The sequence below is a fragment of the Amphiura filiformis genome, chromosome 5 (assembly GCF_039555335.1).
Source record: "Amphiura filiformis chromosome 5, Afil_fr2py, whole genome shotgun sequence".
In the NCBI taxonomy this organism is placed as follows: domain Eukaryota; kingdom Metazoa; phylum Echinodermata; class Ophiuroidea; order Amphilepidida; family Amphiuridae; genus Amphiura; species Amphiura filiformis.
Genome location: NC_092632.1, coordinates 33,951,038 through 33,970,348, shown reverse-complemented (window position 1 = coordinate 33,970,348; position 19,311 = coordinate 33,951,038). Strand labels below are relative to the sequence as shown.

The 19,311-nt window shown below is 35.6% G+C and overlaps 1 protein-coding gene across 3 annotated transcripts; it reads left to right on the top strand.

Moving 5' to 3' along the window:
- The first annotated feature begins 3,485 nt into the window (after nt 1–3,485).
- Nucleotides 3,486–14,521, top strand: LOC140153021 (serine/threonine-protein kinase 35-like). Of its 3 annotated transcripts, XR_011859061.1 has the most exons (3): nt 3,503–4,733; nt 7,056–8,820; nt 8,884–9,550. XR_011859061.1 is itself a non-coding variant. In XM_072175608.1 (2 exons), exons 1-2 carry the CDS (start codon nt 3,827–3,829, stop codon nt 13,217–13,219), a joined length of 1,005 nt encoding a protein of 334 aa, XP_072031709.1. In that variant the 5' UTR covers nt 3,486–3,826; the 3' UTR covers nt 13,220–14,521. The 3 variants fall into 3 exon arrangements, 2 of the variants coding, with proteins under 2 accessions (XP_072031709.1, XP_072031708.1); XM_072175608.1 differs by lacking the exons at nt 7,056–8,820; nt 8,884–9,550 and adding an exon at nt 13,122–14,521 and having other exon boundaries at nt 3,486–4,733; XM_072175607.1 differs by having other exon boundaries at nt 7,056–9,550.
- The last annotated feature ends 4,790 nt before the right edge of the window (nt 14,522–19,311 follow it).

Here is a 19,311-nt window from a genome sequence, read left to right as displayed (position 1 = left end):
CTTCCGGATGCGTTCTTTTTCTTGCGAGTTGATGCAGTGGCAATTTTGTTATCAAAATATCAACAATTTTTTCTTGTGTATGAAATAGGTTAATAAATGTGTATCACTTGTTGCTTGTGAAATTGTACAAACTAATGCACTTGTACTGAGATGTTGATGCATCTAATACACTCCCCCCCCCCCTTAAGGGCTTGTGCATTAGATGAAGGGTTTTAGCTAGCCACTCGTCTGGCCGTCATTTTAGACGGCCAGTTTGTTCCTGGGACGGGCAAAATTATGCTATATTATAAATTGTATGTTTTGAGAAGCTAATTGACCTTTTTAGTAGACCCAATTTGTAGAACAAGGCCATATCAGCACATATTTGAACTCTTTGAACCCCCAATGGGCTACAGACGGTCTGGTAAATGTTTTAAAGGTCAAATTAGGACAGGCAATTTTATTCATATGACGGGCAACTCTCAATTTCTAGCTAAGACCCTGATTAGATGCATCAAAATCTCAGTACATGTGCATTATTTTGTACAATTCCATTCCCAGCAAGTAATACGCATTAATTAACCTATAAGTAACATTGATATCAAATTACTGAAATTATCAATACCCCTAAGGAGCAAACCAAAAAGTTTGATGACATCTATCAACATAAGACTTTTTTTGTTAGGGGTAGGGAGGGGTCAGAAAGTCCCTATTACATTTGTTAAAAAACAGTTAAGTTAAAGCCATAAAAATATGTGATTTATTTATAGGTTAATGAACGCGTATTACTTGACAAAAATAATGCACGCGCCCTGATGTTGATGCGTCTAACGGGCTTGTGCATTAGAAAATGTTAACAAAAATCACATTTGCTGCACAAAAATGAGTTTCATTTTACAGTCTCGCAATTCCTGCATATTTAAACTGATCAAATAATAGCTATTGTAACCATTTAGAATTTTTAGTTTTTGCCCCAGACTGCTTTATTTTTATATGCATCCAATTTCTTAGAACTGGTAAGGCCTATAGTGATGTGACTTAGTCCATGAGATATTCATTGCAAAATATGCTAAAGGTAGCTCATTTGTATACAAAACTTGTAGCTACTTGTGAGCAAGATTTCTCAGAACTGGTGAGGCATATGGTAGCAAAACTTGGTGGAGACATTGTTTGGTGTCATATTGGTGTTATATTGACACTTCACCTGATGAAATATTTGAAACTGTCGTTACCCCAGGGGTCCCTTCCCTTGGGGTCCTCTATCTTACTTTCCATACAGCTTTATTGTCATTCTGTCAATCACACTCACAAAATGAGAGGCAGATTTGATGCAAGCTTCATCATTTTCATATCTCAGTATTAAAGTTAATAGGCTGCCAGAAAAAGTGACTTTGTCTGTTTGTACGGGTAATATATAAGAGTGTCAATGCTCAGCGAATATTACCATACTGCTGAAACAATGAAATAAAAAGAATATTGAACATTTGTTTTTGTCAACACAAAATCTATTCTACTGACTTATGACTTTATTTGCTAGTGGTGTAGTCAGACTTACTACCTATTCCAAAAAAATAAATCACTAATTTTTGGGGATTCAAAATATGTTATGTTAATCTGTTATGCCAAATGTAACAGCCTAATCATAATCTTTTAGTTGGAACTGTTAACTGGCAATAAAAGTCAAATTTTAATTTTTGCCAATTTTTACGTTTTTTACAATAATTTTGCAGTCACAAAATTCAAAGGCTTGACACAAGCATTCAAAATCTCAAGTATAAACTAAGACATTACTCTTAATCTTAATATTTTATATCAATTTTAATAATTGATTGTAAAATAAAGCAGAAAATATGTTTACTAAAATTGGTGCATTAGACTTTGTATAAGTCTTTAGGCTCCATTGTCACAGCATGCAAAAATACTCTTTAAAATACATAGTTTGGGCCAACAAATATTAAAACTTGTCTTTTATTGCCAGTTTATAATAATTCCAACAAGAGATTAGAAACGGGCTGTGTTTTATTTGGCAATCCAGGATATATTTTTAATCCCAATAAATTAGTATTCTAGCAGGGGGAAGCAGTGTACGAACAAATCTACACTGCAAAAGCATTGTTTTGGAATTGGGGACAGATTGCTGTTTAGAAAGTTGAATGTTAAGCATTTTTAAATGTTTAAAAACATTTTAATGTTTAGATCCTAACAATATTTCATTAAAGATTTATCTGATTTTGTGTCTGGATGTTTAGGATGACCTAAACATTAAAATATTTAATGCATGTTAAATATTGAACTTTCTAAATGCTAATCTGTCCTCGGATTTCTAAGCACTCATTTAATATATTATTTGGCTGAGGAATAGGCTAAGTATAATGAGCTGCTCCATATTTTGCATCATAATAGATGTTTCCCGTGCGCTCAATCACAATAAATATTGTAAAACTTCTCTAACATCGAAACTATTGGAAAAAAGTGTTCAATCTGTCGAAAGCCTTCGACACGTCAATCAATTTAACAACGGATGATCATGATTGATGTGTCGAAAGCTTTCGACAGATTGAAAACTTTATTACAATAAATTCGTTAATTATCAGGCATGAGCCATGGGGATGGTTAAATTGTGTGTGTGGGGAGGGGGTGTTTCAGGCAAGCCAAAAGGGGGCAGGTGACAACTTTTGACAGGTTGAAGGGACGGAAGCAATTTTTGGCACAAAATTTCGGGCATAAAGTTTTAAATTAAATGCTCTAAAAAGCCAACATTATACATTATTATGTTTTGATGGATCCAAGTTGTGATAATATTGGATCCAACACATAATAATGATAAAATTGGATGCTTTACACCCAATATTTATTGGTCTCGCTATGAGTTTTAAAATATTGGACTCGACTACGTCTCGTCCAATATTTTAAAACTCATAGCTCGACCAATAAATATGGGCTCAACCGATCCAATTTTATATCAGAAACTTTCGAATATGCTATCAAATTTACACATTAGGTTCCCAACAATTTGCCATATCGTATGCAAGGGGAATTGGAGGGTTTTTTAAAAATTTTTATGGCAGGCCGAGGGGGAGGGGCATTTTTGGCACACGGTTCTGAAAATTTACGGCTCATATTGGGCGGGATATTGGGTGTCTGCGTGAACCAGGAAATGAATAAAAATCAAATTAATTGTTCCTGCTTTATTTTAAGCGTTTCATATTGGTTCCATATTGAACCGTTGTTTCTCTTCCGCAATATGTTTCCATCTTTTTAAGGCACGATATTATTCACGTTTACATTGTGCATGTAGCATTTTCTTTTCTTTCTTTTTTTCAATTTGAAAACAGCTAAAGCTTTGTGTAATGTAAAGTTTAAGCAACTTTAAAAGCTTTTATGTACAGAATATGCATAAAATATTTTATTTCCGTTCTGAAAACAAGTTTCGTATAATTTATCTTCAATAAAAATAAAACCTCAAAGTTCGATATAAGTTGAAAGGCCCGGTTGAAAGGTCGATTGCTTTTCGCATATAACTGTTTACTTGGTAAAGTGTGCTTAGGGCATCACATCGAACAAAGGGCAATGGATCGAAGCGTAAGTGGCTGCCATAGACACCGTGCAATGAACCAATGAGAAATCGCATACCAGGTCACTGAAGGACACCAGCGGGCATTTCGAATATGTTTTGGTTCCGTTAGTGAACTGTCTAAGTAGAGGGGTGTGTATATCACTGTTGTGGTTTGCCTTATTGACTTACACATCAGATTGGGCCATCGGGGTATTACAACAGAAATTACATACATTACCGATTTATCAGGATTATATTTAAGGATATGCGTCTACGTATTTAACGTAAAAGATGAATAATTACAAGATGCCGTCGATGATGCACCATTTTACGCCGTTGGATAAGATTCGCTGTGGTTATTTTGGTGTTGAACATAAGGTAAAAGAGAAGAAACCTCGGGGCAAATTTCGCGTTGCTAAACTTGTCCTCTGCGCTGGTCAAACAGAAGCACGGTATATTCTTAACGAATATAAGAAAACTGTACTATCACTTGCTAAGCATCAAAATATTTTGACTATCAAGGATGCTTTTTTACACAAGCAGAAAGGCTCAGTTTATCTCTGTTCTGTAAGTAAATTTATGGAATCATCAGAGACATTGAACAGTTTTATTCTCGCACGTCATGCCTCACTTTGCGATGAAGCACATAAGGCACTCTTCCTTCAACTTGTAGATGCTGTGTCACACCTTCATTCTCATGGAATTGCACATAATGCATTGACTCCATTTTCTGTTCGCATTGTTGAATCGAAAGGAAATGCTCTGGTGAAATTAACAGACTTTGGTTTAGCGCAAATCTGCGGCAAGCCTGACCATGAGAATTACGATCTGGACATTAGCAGAGCAAGAAGTCTTGCTTACTATCTTCCACCAGAGTCACAAGATGCTGAATGTTGTAAAGCGTTTGGTCAACCCAACACAGCAGCCGACATTTTTATGTTGGGACTTTTGTTTAACGCAATAGCAGAACACTCAATTTTGCCTCAGATTCCAAATCAAGAAGAGGAAGAATCGCAGCAAATCCTGGCATCCTATCTTGAGTTCCCAGGATATGGAGCAGTGCCTATTGGGAAGTTTATGAATGGGAATCCAAGTGTTGATCTCGATTATCAGTTATTTCGTCGCCTCAGTTCACCATTACGACGACTGATCAGAAGAATGGTGTTCTTGGAACCAGATGGCCGACCACCGATTACAGGTAGATAGATAAGTTTCTTTGAGACATGCCAACAGTTTTGATACCAAACGTAACCGTTAGTTCAGTTTAGGCCTGTCATTTTCTTCGGAAAAGAGAAGGGTTCCCAAATATGTGGGGTCATATAAAGTTTTGTTAACTGGAGGGCCATCAAATTATTCAATCATAAAATGTCATTAAAGATATTCGCCAAAAATACAGTGACAATAAAACTGAATAATTCGTTTTTGGCCTGTATGTGCGCAAGGGGGTCATATTTTTGAGAGAATGGGTCATAAAATTTGACTGACATATTTGGGACCCCTTCTAAAGAAAATGACACCCACTTTATTATCACGGAAGAAGAACAATTTTATCTTGCAATGGTGTTTTCGAAGTATGAATGCGCTTTTGTTTCGAACATGATATACATTTACTTCAGCCATCATGCATCGATATATTATAAAATCTCGATGGTTCAGACATGGAGATGATTCTTTTCTCGTCTTCCCCAGTGTTTCCCTGGTCCAGCTAAAATGTGATTTTTATGTCGTATAATCTGAACGGATGTTTTCTTTGTGTTGACTGAAAAGAAATCACACAATTTCATAAATGTTTCTGAGTATGAAACAGGAAATTAATGTTACCAAATTTGCATTTCCTTTGCAATTTTAAAATCATTTCCTGCCTTGATGCGTTAACCCAGCAAACACAAAACGTTTTACAGGAAACGTTTAAATGATGGGTTTATAAAGGGCATAAACGTTTTAATAATACATTTATGAAAACTTACTGCAAAAGATTTTAACACAATACCGTATTTGGCAAAAATGTTATTGTAGTGCTTTTTTTATATATAAAAACGTTAAACTAATGTTTTCATGACCTTTTTATAAACCAATATTCATGTGTTTTGACTAAAACCAAAACACGTTTAAAACGTTTCAAAATCATTTTTGTGCTTGCTTGGATACATGTGTATTAAATGGTGTGTATTTTTATGGCATGGGCAGAACGGAACCGTTCTGAGTTGGTTGAAATGGGATCACAAAATTACACGAATGTTTTAATACGAGTATTAAACAGGAAAAGGTAAAATTTTGTTCATAAAATTTGCATTTCCTTTGTAATTTCAAAAATCATTTCCTGTCTTGATGCGTTAACCCAGCAAACATATATAATAAAGGGTATAAAACTTGTAAATAACATTCGTAAGATGTTTTAAAAACTTGATGCAAAACATTCTAAACAAACATAAATGTTACTAGGTGTTGACAAAATATTTTGCAACAAATTAATGTTTGCCATAGAATATTTTGCAATGACATTTTAGACAACATTTAAAAATTGTTGTTGTTTTTTCCCCGGTTTTCCATATAAAGTGTTTTCATGACCTTTATGTAGCCCTTTATTTAAATTTTATTTTGACAAAAAGCCAAAACACGTTTATAACCGAAGTTTTGAAATCATTTTTGTGTTTGCTTATGCAGTCACGACCCCGCTCATTTCTGTACCTTTGCCTGCAGGCTTCAGGTACAAACGCGGGTGCCAACAATATCTTTTAATACGAATTTTCAACTTAACCTTAACATCAATCGTATTAACAGACAATTGAAACGTTTCCTTGATATCCAACGGCGCGGATATATATTCAGTCTTAAATTAACTATAATGTAAAGAAACTGGTGTTTATTTATGCTGGTCCAAGTTACATTCAATGACTCGAAGAATACCGTGGAATTCCATCTGCAAGCATATGCCTCTAAACATAACATACCAAATGAGTATTTTTGACGAAAGAGACAAAAGTCGCCCTCCATAAAAACATTTGGAGTCTAAGCAACTATGTTATTGAGCAACTATATTATTGATATATATCTGACACAGGCGGCTGTACAAGCACGCCTGATTGTAAGACCAATCTATTGTAATCTTTTGGGTATCTGCCCAGGGGCGTAGCAAGCGGGTGGATAGGGTGGACGAAGTCCAGGGGGCTCAAGGGTTCAGGGGCCCCGAGCAAAAGCGAAAATGAACTAAGGGGAAATTAAAGAAAAAGATTGTTAAAAGGGTCCCGCACTGTTCTTTGTCCATGGGCCCCGAGGCTCTTGCTACGCCCCTGTGTCTGCCCAGTTTGCCTTTCGTCTATTTCGTAAAAAACAACAACATTTATTTAGAGGCATACATGATTGTATAGACGTAATTTTAGGCCTACGCTATATAAAAACCGGGGAACATGCAGATAACGTGACGATATTCACATTTAACATATTTACTTTAATAATAATAAAAATCAATTCTTCACGTCAAATTAATATGAAATAAATATTGTTTCATTTTACGTCACAGGTGTGCTACAGATGTTGGAACCAATCGAATCCTTGGTTCGTCATTTGCGACGAAACGCACCGGAACGAGTGTGGTCTCAAGCGTCGTTGGATTCCTGGGATGAAGAAAGTGATACAGAGAGTCCACATTTCCACCCCACGAAACCCAAACAAGCACGGAAAACCCGAGTACCATACAACCCATCTATCTCACCGATCCAGAAGCGTTTCACTTCTACCAATATTCTAACAGAGAGGCATGATAACCCAATGCAGAGAGCCACTGGATTTGTGCGAAGAGCTTCTATGAGAGTGAAGAAGACAAGTGATCGGTTAAGGAAGAGAGGATCAGCGAAAATTTCAGGTTAAAGGAGAACATTCAAGATGCATGAACGAAAGAAACAAAATAACACTTACTAGCAGCTTACTTTGGCCAAAGATATGATGTGCTATAGTCGTAGGCCTAGTCGCTGAAAATGGGTGACGGGATGCATAGTTACTTTGATACATTTTTCAACTCTCTCTACTTTATCCACGACCATGTTTTGCTGTCACCAATGAATGATCCCTTTAAAATATAGTCTGAACAAATGTTGGTAGTTGGTATATCTTTTTACAGAATGCAATTATTTTTTAAAGATTATATATTTTGTAAAAAATGCTAAATTGTATATTTTGGCACTATTTTGACCACACATTTTTGGCTCATATTTGGCCATTTTAGCCCCCAAATCCCGAATTTATTCCCCTTTTGCACAATATTTAATCAGTTTAGCTTCAAAATGACAAACTTTTTCGCGTGCTTCGCGCGCATTTGTACCATAAATTTATTCTGTCGCCAAAAGGTGCTGGATTCACTACGGTTAATTTCAAGAAATTTTTTCTAAAACACCCCCCCCCCCAAATCTACGCCACTGGCATCATAATATTGGCACAGATCCTGCTCATGATTCCCATCACAATCTATGTCTACAAATTTTGCCCAAGTACAAATTCCAGATGACAAATTATAGGGTGCTATTTTGGAGTTAAATGGACAATGTCCCCATTTTTTTACTGTCTAAATCAAATCTCTCACTTAATATGCTTAAATACCCCGTAGCATCGAATTTCTGTCCGCTCATCGACTTTCCAACAATGCTGTACATGTTATTATACTAGTAGGTCTCGAAAACACCGGGAAAAATATTTTTATGTAGAACAATTGAAATAAAAGTTCAGCGACATTTAAACGAGGCTTCGACTATTTCGTAGTTATGACGTCACCTATCAGTATTTTAATTTAGTAAATAAAGGTATTAAATAAAAGAGTACATTTTATTTGTAACATAATAGAAACAAAGTTTGATCAATTAAAATTAAAATAGCAGTATGTATTATTTTAGAGTCTATGGTATTATGTATAATTATGTGGTGTGGATTGTCAGGGCAAACATATTCTGCGTCCGTATATTGTTTTTATTCAAACTTCATGATAGACCATAAAAAGCAAAGTGCAATATTTTGTCAAAAATTAATGTGCATGGATCACTAACTTGGACAATAAATAAAAACGTTGTGTTCATTTTCATTTTGCTACACTCCAATGAAAAAATAAAATAACAAAACTTATGATCCGTGGAGACCCAGAATGTGGAAAGATAACATTATGATTTATGTTGCAACATGTGACAAAGGAGCATTAAAACTCGATTTCGGATTGAAACCACGTTTCCTGTAGGTTGCTTGAAAATAAAAATGCAAAATAATTTCACTATTTTATATCAAGACCAGGATTATGCCTGAAAGTGCACATACATTGTATTGATTGTCAAGTCAAATATAAAAATACGAGTATGTTACATACTGAGGTGATTTGATTTATATGGTATTTTTTGCAATGTTTTAAATGGTTTTCCTGTAAACCTTTTAAGTTTGTGCATTAAAATAATAATTTGCTGGATTTTTTTTGCTGGATAGTGATCAATGTATAGGTTTCGATTACATTTTTATGACAGCAGTGTACTGTTACAGTGTAAAAAATGTTGTATATAAATGTTGGCGAGGATTGCATTTGGCGGGAATTGTTTGGACTTGTCACCATATTATTTAATAGTATAAACAAGTTGTTTTTACGCCTTTTTCAAACAGGGACTTTTTTCAAATCCCGAAAGTACATTTGTACATGTATTGCTTTCATCATTTTCTTTTCAGAAATATACACTTTTATTAATGATGGGCATGTACATGCCCATCATTAATAAAAGTGTATATCTTTTAAAAAAGACATAGGGCCTAGAGTCAAAAATTCCCGCCAAAACGCGTGAACCTGCATGCACCGTCATCCTTGATGTATGAAACTGTGAAATATGCGGAAAAGTGATCTTTATAATAGTACCTGGGCTTCCAATAACATTTTTGTTGTTATCGGTATTGTACATATATAGACTGGTTTATTTTCTTATATCGTGAAAATAACATGATGTTGGTATGTTGTAACAATTATGAAAAATAAAACAAGTGTGCTTTTTTTCCATAGTTTTTTGTTTGTTTTGGTTCTTGTTCTGTAATATTCACTGTTTTCGAGTCCTTTTGTAGGACAAGCTCAGACTCAGTTGATTATCCAGTTAGCTTATGTTTGAGTAAAACTGCAATCAAAAAGTTGCGTGTATACAAGCACATTCAGTTTCATGAAGCCTCGGCTATCCCTCCGCGCGCACACCCCCACTATACACCCCCCCCGTGCATTACATATACTTCCGAGGACCTGAATTTTTTTTTTTTACAAGTCCAAATGTGTGTGTGTCCTCGGTGTGTCTGTACGTTGTCATGTCAAGTGCTCAAGAAGAATAGAGCAGTGACGTATCCAATTCGAAGGCCCTTACCCCGGGGGCTGAGATGGTTTGCGCCGCCCCTGGAGAAAAGATACAGCAAAGGGCCCCCGACACATACAACCCTATCACTTGGGAAGTTTGACGAGAATGTTACCCCCTAAGAATTTGGAAAAAATTGCAAAATGAAAGCCTGATTGAAGCCATTTGGTGGACGATTTTGACACTATGTAAATTATAGTTTTAAAAAAAAGTGAATATGAAGGTCCAAGTGAAGCAATTCGGGGACCAAAACTGATTTTGTGTTAAAAAGAGGAAGATAGTAGGAAAATATCTGCTCAGAAGTTGGACATTTTTGGTAAATGATGGTCCAAATTGAAGCCATTTTGTGCATCAGTTTTCACTTGTTTATCCATACGCAAGGAGTGTCTGAAGGATGCCCCACCTCATATAAAATTTTGCCAATTGAAGGTCCAAATTGAAGCCATTAATTTTGGTGTATCATTTTTAAGTTGTTTATCCACAAGCAAGGTAGTGTCTGAGGGAATTCCCCCCTCCGAAGTTGGACAATTTTGCTAAATGAAGTTCCAAATTGAAGCCATCTGGGGCATCATTTTTCACTTGTTTAGCCATATGCAGGGGGAGTCTGACATGTTTGAGAGGGGATGTTCCCCCTCCGAAGTTGGACAATTTTGCAAATTGAAGCCATTTGGTGTATCATTTTTTAGTTGTTTATCCATAGGCAGGGGGTGTCTGAGCGGGGATGTTCCCCCATGGAAGTAGAGCAAGAAGTCTTGCTTACTATCTTCCACCAGAGTCACAAGAAGCTGAATGTTGTCTTGCGTTTGGTTAACCCAACACAGCAGCCGACATTTTTATGTTGGGACTTTTGTTTAACCCAATAGCAGAACACTCAATTTTGCCTCAGATCCCAAATCAAGAAGGGGAAGAAGCACAGCAAATTTTGGCATCCTATCTTGAGTTCCCAGGATATGGAGCAGTTTTGGACTAAATCATAAAATGTCATTCACGATATTCGCCAAAAATGCAGTAACAATAAAATCGTTTTTGGCCTGTATGTGCGCAAGGGGGTCATATTTTTTTTAATTGAGAGAGTGGGTCATAATACTTGACTGACATATTTGGGACCCCTTCTAAAGAAAATGACACCCACTTTAATATCACGAAAAAGAACAATCTTGCAATGGTGTTTTCGAAGTATGAATGCGCTTTTGTTTCGAACATGAAATATATACATTGACTTCAGCCATCATGAATCGAGATATTATACTTATATCTCGATGGTTCAGCCATGTAGATGATTCTTTTCTCGTCTTCCCCAGTGTTTCTCTGGTCCAGCTAAAATGTGATGTATTTTTTATGGCGTATAGTCTAGTCGGAACGGATGTTTTCTTTGTGTTGCTGAAATGAAATCACAAAATTTCAGAAATGTTTCTGAGTATGAAACAGGAACAGGAAATTAATGTTACCAAATTTGCATTTCCTTTGTAATTTCAAAAATCATTTCCTGGCTTGATGCGTTAACCCAGCAAACACAAAACGTTTAACAGGAAGCGTTTAAATGATGGGTTTATAAAGGGTATAAAACGTTTTAATAACATTTGGAAAACATTTATGAAAACTTACTGCATAACATTTTAACACAATATTTGGTAAAAATGTTATTGTAGTGCTTTTTTTTATATAAAACGTTTAACTAATGTTTTCATGACCTTTTTATAACCGATATTTACGTGTTATTAAAAAGTTTTGACTAAAACCAAAACACGTTTTTAACATATCAAAATCATTTTTATGCTTGCTTGGATACGTGTGTATTAAATGGTGTGTATTTTTTTTTATGGCGTTGGCTGAAATGGGATCACAAAATTACACGAATGTTTTAATACGAGTATTAAACAGGAACAGGTCAAATTTTGTTTAATAATTTGCTTTCCTTTGTAATTTCAAAAATCGTTTCCTGGCTTGATGCGTTAACCCAGCAAAAACAAAACGGTTTACAGGAAACGTTTAAATGTCGAGTTCATATAATAAAGGGGATCGATCAGAAAATATTTTAAAACTTGATGCAAAACATTCTAACAAATAACATAGTGTTGACAAAATATTTTTGAAAAAAAATGTTTGCTATAGAATATTTTCCAATGACGTTTTCATTAGAGAATGAATTTGGAAAAAACCCTGATGATAATTACAAACACTCGCTGAGCAGCAAGGCCTTCCCTCTCAGCTTTTAATCCGATAAGCTGATTATCTATTTGTTTTCATGAATTGGAAGACATTCTTTAATGTATTACTGAGCTCAATCATCTGAAATTACTGGAGCGTGAGCCACCCAGGCTGGTGGCTCAGCATAGTATTTTATTAACAGAAGGTTTCTAATGTGGACAACATTTTAAAATTGTTATTGTTTTTTCCCGGTTTTTCCATATAAAATGTTTTCATGACCTTTATATAGTCCTTCATTTAAATTTTATTCTGACCAAAAAACCCCAAAACAACACGTTTATAATCAAATTCAAAGTTTTGAAATCATTTTTGTGTTTGCTTATGCAGTCACGACCCCGCTCATTTCTGTACCTTTGCCTGCAGGCTTCAGGTACAAACGCGGTTGCAAACAATAAAGCTTTTATATTTTCAACTTAACCTTAACATCAATCGTATTAACAGACAATTCAAAATGTTTCCTTGATATCCAACGGCAGCCTACGGCGCGGATATATCCAGTCTTCAAATTAAAAAAATAAAATGTAAACAAACTGAGCTGTTTATTTGCTTGTCAAAGTGACATTCAAAATATCGTAGAATTCCATCTGCATTAAAGCCTATGCCTCTATAGGCCTACATGCTAATTGCTAAATCAGTGTTTTTTGACGAAAGAGACAAAAGGAAGACACCCTCTACAATGTATAAAAAACATTATTTGGAGTTTGAGCAACTATACATTGTATATTGAGCAACCATACTAAGCTATACTACTGAGTACTGATATATTACTGATACAGGTGGCGGTAAGACCAATCTATTATAATGTTTTTGTGGAGGGCATGCCAGTCAGCCTTTCGTCTATTTCGTTAAAAAAAATACAAAAAAATCATTTAGAGGCATACACGTTTGTAGACGTAATTTTACGCTATATAAAAACAACAGGAACCAGATATAAATATTCACATTTAACATATTTTGTTTATAATAATAAGAAAAATCAATTCTTCACGTCAAATTGATATGAAATATTGTTTCATTTTACGTCACAGGAGTGCTACAGATGTTGGAACCAATCGATTCCTTGATTCGTCATTTGCGGCGAAACGCACCGGAACGAGTGTGGTCTCAAGCTTCGTTGGATTCCTAGGATGAAGACAGTGATACAGAGAGTCCACATTTCCACCCCACGAAACCCAAACAAGCACGGAAAACCCGAGTACCATACAACCCATCTATCTCACCGATCCAGAAGCGTTTCACTTCTACCAATATTCTAACAGAGAGGCATGATAACCCAATGCAGAGAGCCACTGGATTTGTGCGAAGAGCTTCTATGAGAGTGAAGAAGACAAGTGATCGATTAAGGAAGAGAGGATCAGCTAAAATTTCAGGTTAAAGGAGAACATTCAAGATGCATGAACGAAAGAAACAAATGAACACTTACTGGCAGCTTACTTTGGCCAAAGATATGATGTGCTATAGTCGTAGGCCTAGTCGCTGAAAATGGGTGACGGGATGCATATAGTTATTGTGATACATTTTTCAACTCTCTCTTCTTTACCCACGACCATGTTTTGCTGTCACCAATGAATGGGCTATTCCAGAAAATAGGTGCACACCCCCTATAGAGGAGTAACTTTTCAATCTAAGAAATGTCCGGATTTCCAAGTCTGCTTTCTGAAAACGACTGGAATTCCAGTCGCCAATGTTACTGGAAAGAGCTTGGAAATCCAATCAAATGCAGAAAAAATCACGGAAATGTTGAAAATGAGCTCTCAAATTGCGGATTTCTGTTTTTGAACTATTTTTCTGCCAGATTTATTTGGCTTTGGGCACTTTAAAAGTCTGGATTTCCAACAGTCACGACTGGACAAAAAGTCCGGATATCCGAACTCCTCTATAAGGGGTGTGCATCTATTTTCTGGAATAGCCCAATGATCCCTTTAAAATATAGTCTGAACAAATGTTGGTAGTTGGTATATCTTTTTACAGAATGCAATTATTTTTTTAAGATTATATATTTTGTAAAAAATGCCAAATTGTATATTTTGGCACTATTTTGACCACACATTTTTGGCTCATATTTGGCCGTTTTAGCCCACAAATCCCGAATTTATTCCCCTTTTGCACAATATTTAATCAGTTTAGCTTCAAAATGGCAAACTTTTTCGCGTGCTTCGCGCGCATTTGTACCATAAACTTATTCTGTCGCCAAAAGGTGCTGGATTCACTACGGTATTTTCAAGAATTTTTTTCTAACCCCCCCCAAATCTACGCCACTGGCATCATATAATTGACAGTATTCCAATTGACACAGATCCTGCTTCCCATCACAATCAATGTCTACAAGTTTTGGCCAAGTACAATTCCAGATGACAAATTATTAGCGTGCTATTTTGGAGTTAAATGGACAATGTCCCCATTTTGTTAGTGTCTAAATCAAATCTCTCACTTAGGGACGCACCATTAGATTCTCAGGGGGGGGCATGGGAGTTTGGGTCAGGCAGAATTTTTTTTTTTCGCCGCCGAAGGCGGCAGAATTTTTTTTTTTTTTTCGCCTCCAAGAGCACCAAATTTTTTTTTTTCGCCGCCTTCGGCGGCGAAGCTATTTTTTTTCAATTTTAATGTACATTTTTATACAAAGTTGGGTGGGGAAGTTTTTTTTTTACTCATCAGTGAGGCAAAATTTTTTTTTTTTTTCTTACTAGTGGGCAAAGTTTTTTTTTTTTCTCACTAGTGGGCAAAGTTTTTTTTTTTTCAAAAACTCCCATGCCCCCCTGGAAATCTAATGGTGCGCCCCTTAATATGCTTAGATACCCTGTAGCATCGAATTTCTGTCCGCACATCGACTTTCCAACAATGCTGTACATGTTATTATACTAGTAGGTCTCGAAAACACAGGGAAAAATATTTTTATGTAGAACAATTGAAATAAAAGTTCAACGACATTTAAACGAGGCTTCGACTATTTCGTAGTTATAACGTCACCTATCAGTATTTTAATTTTGTAAATAAAGGTATTAAATAAAAGAGTACATTATATTTGTAACATAATAGACAAAGTTTGATCAATTTAAATTAAAATAGCAGTATGTATTATTTTAGAGTCTATGGTATTATGTATAATGTGGATTGTCAGGGCAAACATATTCTGCGTCCGTATATTGTTTTTATTCTTCATGATAAACCCTAAAAAGCAAAGTGCAATATTTTGGCAAAAATTAATGTGCATGGATCACTAACTTGGACAATAAATAAAAACGTTGTGTTCATTTTCATTTTGCTACACTCCAATGAAAAAGTAAAATAACAAAACTTATGATTCGTGGAGACCCAGAATGTGGAAAGATAACATTATGATTTATGTTGCAACATGTGACAAAGGAGCATTAAAACTCAATTTCGGAGTGAAACCACGTTTCCTGTAGGTTGCTTGAAAATAATAATGCAAAATAATTTCACTATTTTATATTAAGACCAGGATTATGCCTCAAATTGCACATACATTGTATTGATGGTCAAGTATAATACGAGTATGTTACATACTGGGGTGATTTGATTTATTTGGTATTTTTTGCAATGTATTTTAAATGGTTTTCTCGTAGACCTTTTTTTGTTTGTGCATTAAAATAATAATGTGCTGGAATTTTTTTTGCTGGATAGTGATCAATGTATAGGTTTCGATTACATTTTATGACAGCAGTGAACTGTTACAGTGTAAAAATGTTGTATATAAATGTTGGCGAGGATCAGGGGCGTAGCCAGCTTTCTTGGTCGGGGGGGGGGGCAAAACAATTTCAGGGGCACAGCTGAAAAAAATTGCAGTTGCAACATGAAATTTTTGTTTTTAGAGAGACTGTATATGTTTTCGAGCTTCCAAAAAAGGCTTTATTGGGGCGATATGCGCGAGTAGCGAGCAAAAAATGTTGAATTTGACACTATTTTTGCCCATAATCGAGACGAAAATTGCTTTATTGTGACAATGTGCGAGCGCGCAAAATTTTTGTATTTGACACTATTTTGGCCCATGATCGGGGTGAGTTTTGATGAAAAAGGGCTCCTTGCCCTTTTCTTTTCCTCTGCCCCTGCCCCCCCTGCTGGCTACGCTACTGGCGAGTATTGCATTTGGCGGGAATTGTTTGGACTTGTCACCATATTATTTAATAGTATAGGCCTATACAAGTTGTTTTTACGCCTTTTTCAAACAGGGACTTTTTTTCAAATACCTAAAGCACATTTGTACATGTATTGCTTTCATCATTTTTTTTCCAGAAATATACACTTTTATTAATGTTGGGCATGTACTTTAAAAGACATAGGGCCTAGTTAGCTCAATCGATAAGGCGTTCGACTATGGTGCGAGAGGTTGCGGGTTCGAACCCTGGCGGTGCCTATACGCTCACATGGAAAAATTGAGTTACCTTGAAATTCCCTTGGACAAGGAACTCACTGCTAATTTGTCTCGTTGTAACCCGTACGAAACTCGGGGAGCTGATCCTGGTTGCGATGGTTATTTGTGGAATGTCTAGGGTGTGCGCTCTTGAAGCAGCAAAGTCCCTGAATTGTTGTTTAATGGTTTGTGGAATGATGTGGGGCCGTAGTGGTCAGCGACAACCTGTAAAGTGTGCTGAGGCTTGTGGATCAACGTCTAGGCGTTGTGCCTGTGCGTAGCGCACTATAAATCACTGCGCTTTTTTTTTTTTTTTTTTTTTTTTTTTTTTTTTTTTTTTTTTTTTTTTTGCTTTCATCATTTTTTTTCCAGAAATATACACTTTTATTAATGTTGGGCATGTACTTTAAAAGACATAGGGCCTAAAGTCAAAAATTCCCGCCAAACGTGAACCTGCATGCACCGTCATCCTTGATGTATGAAACTGTGAAATATGCGGAAAAGTGATCTTTATAATCTTGATAATAGTACCTGGGCTTCCAATAACATTTTTGTAGTTATCGGTATTGTACATATAGACTGGTTTATTTTCTTATATCGTGAAAATAACATGATGTTGTTATGTTGTAACAATTATGAAAAATAAAACAAATGTGCTTCTTTTCTATAGGTTTTTGTTTGTTTTGGTTCTTGTTCTGTAATATTCACTGTTTTCGGCTCCTTTTGTACAGGAGTAAAAAAAAAGTGCAATAGAGGAAAAAAAATCGATATTTATGTAAGAAACACGTTGAACTTCCCCATTATTGAAATTTTCTATAAATGCCACACTTAATAGTCACCTTCTGTGAAAAAAGTACAACTACCGTTTAATTTTTATGAGTCCTTTTGCTGCGATACCCAATTTCATTATTTTTCCACGAGGTACACAATGCATGATAAATGCACCAGCTCTGAAACTGACTTACACCTAAATAAGGTTGATTTTTTTTATTCTGTTCAAACTTTCTAACATTACTTCATACCTCACTCGACTCCAACTCCAGTTTTTTAATCCCAATATGTCCAACTTACTGGATATTTTATAATTCATTCCATTTCAATTTGCGCGCATTCATTTCGACATTTGAAAATATCCGCATCCACCGTCCACCGTTAAACCATCAACCTCATCTCCATATGTGCAATAGGTTACTGATCTTAAATGCATTTGTATGACATGTTCATTCTACTATGAGGTTATAATATCTCTATATTCGGTTAAACCAACCGGAACGGCTTAACAATTGAAATTGTAGGTGAATAAGAATTAAATCACCTGTTTTAGTGTACATATACGCTGGCGAAGTTACGTAATAAATCGGATTAACTACCATAGCAATAGGTGAAAACAATTTTGAACATATCGCGCTGCACTACAAGCAGGTTGAACTAATCACCTGTGTATGTCTGCAATCATAGATTGAATACAATACTGGTCTTTTCAAAGATACTAATCTTACAGGTGCAAGTGATCAGCATGATATGGTTCAATGCAGAGGTACCGAGTGAACGTGTCAGTGCAGCGCGGTATATTCAAAAATAGTTTTCACCTATTGCTATGGTAGTTAATCCCATTATTACGTAACTTCGCCAGCGTATAAGCATTGCATAATTTTAAATTAACATTAATACATACAGAAATGCTCACGTATTGAACGACTTCTTCGTGGCTCAGCGGTTAAGTCGTCGCCTTGTAATCTATAGATCAGTGAAATCAGGGGTTCGAATCCGTCTGATGACTTTGTTATGATTATAATTTTCCTCTTCTGATCCTTGCTATTATTATTAGGGCTAATACTTAAACTTCACGCTATTTCGTCATCATTAAAATAGTTTTAAATTCTTTTGTATACTATCTTCAGTAGACAGCATGTAATGGCGATTGATATTTTATTCACATACTTTGTATTATTTTGGCATCTTTATAATTAATAGGATACATAGACCAAGCCATGTAAAACTTACATGCAAATAGTTATATTTGGTATAGAGTACATAAACAGACTAAGACTTTGTGAAAATTGCACGTGAATCCGACATTCCGTTCTAAAGATATGAACGAAAACGTAATTTCAGGTGATTTCTTTTACATTTTATTCAGACGACCTTGGCGGAAATTCGTTGCCACACCTGCACGTTCTGGTGTTAAAAGCACGCAATCGGAGCCAAATATGTGATAGTTCCGTATTATTTTGTATAATAGTTGCAAATGTACATTCAGCTTACACTTGCCCCTTCCCCACCCCCTTTTTTCAATGTTGGGAGACTGTATGATGACGATTTTGTCCAAATCATTAACATTGCAATAGGGGAGCGGGGCAGGATGATGGGCAATTAACGCTTAGGTGTGGCAACATTTTTCGCCAAGGTTGTATATTTGATAGTCATAAGTCTACCTGTAATGAACTTAAAGACCCATTCAGTGATCCCAGCGAAAGTGTAAAAAAAATAAAATTGTTTATAAATTGCTTGAAAGTTAAGGATAAGTCATTCAAATTGTCATTTGGTATTTTTTAAATATAACATTTGGCAAAACACAAAGAAAACAGCAGTATTGATGAAGTTGAAGCCCCATTCAAATACATGCAGCTAATTTAGATACTGTCAGTATCTAAATTACAGATTCATGTAAATTCCTTATTTTTGTCTAAAATACACAGCTTTCGGCTGAACTTAGATTCTTAGCTTACATAATTCAGGGGTCATAGATCATTGCAAAAATACAAAGGAGATTATTCAAGTTTCTTCTCATGAATCAAGTACCCATGGAACCCATGAAATAATCTATACATAAATCATTTCCTGTCAAC

Excerpts from the sequence above, each read along its gene's own strand:
- LOC140153021 (XM_072175607.1), top strand. The coding sequence starts at position 3,827 with ATGAATAATTACAAGATGCCGTCGATGATGCACCATTTTACGCCGTTG. Across the intron at positions 4,734-7,055 it reads TGGCCGACCACCGATTACAG|GTGTGCTACAGATGTTGGAA; the intron begins GTAGATAGATAA and ends TTTACGTCACAG.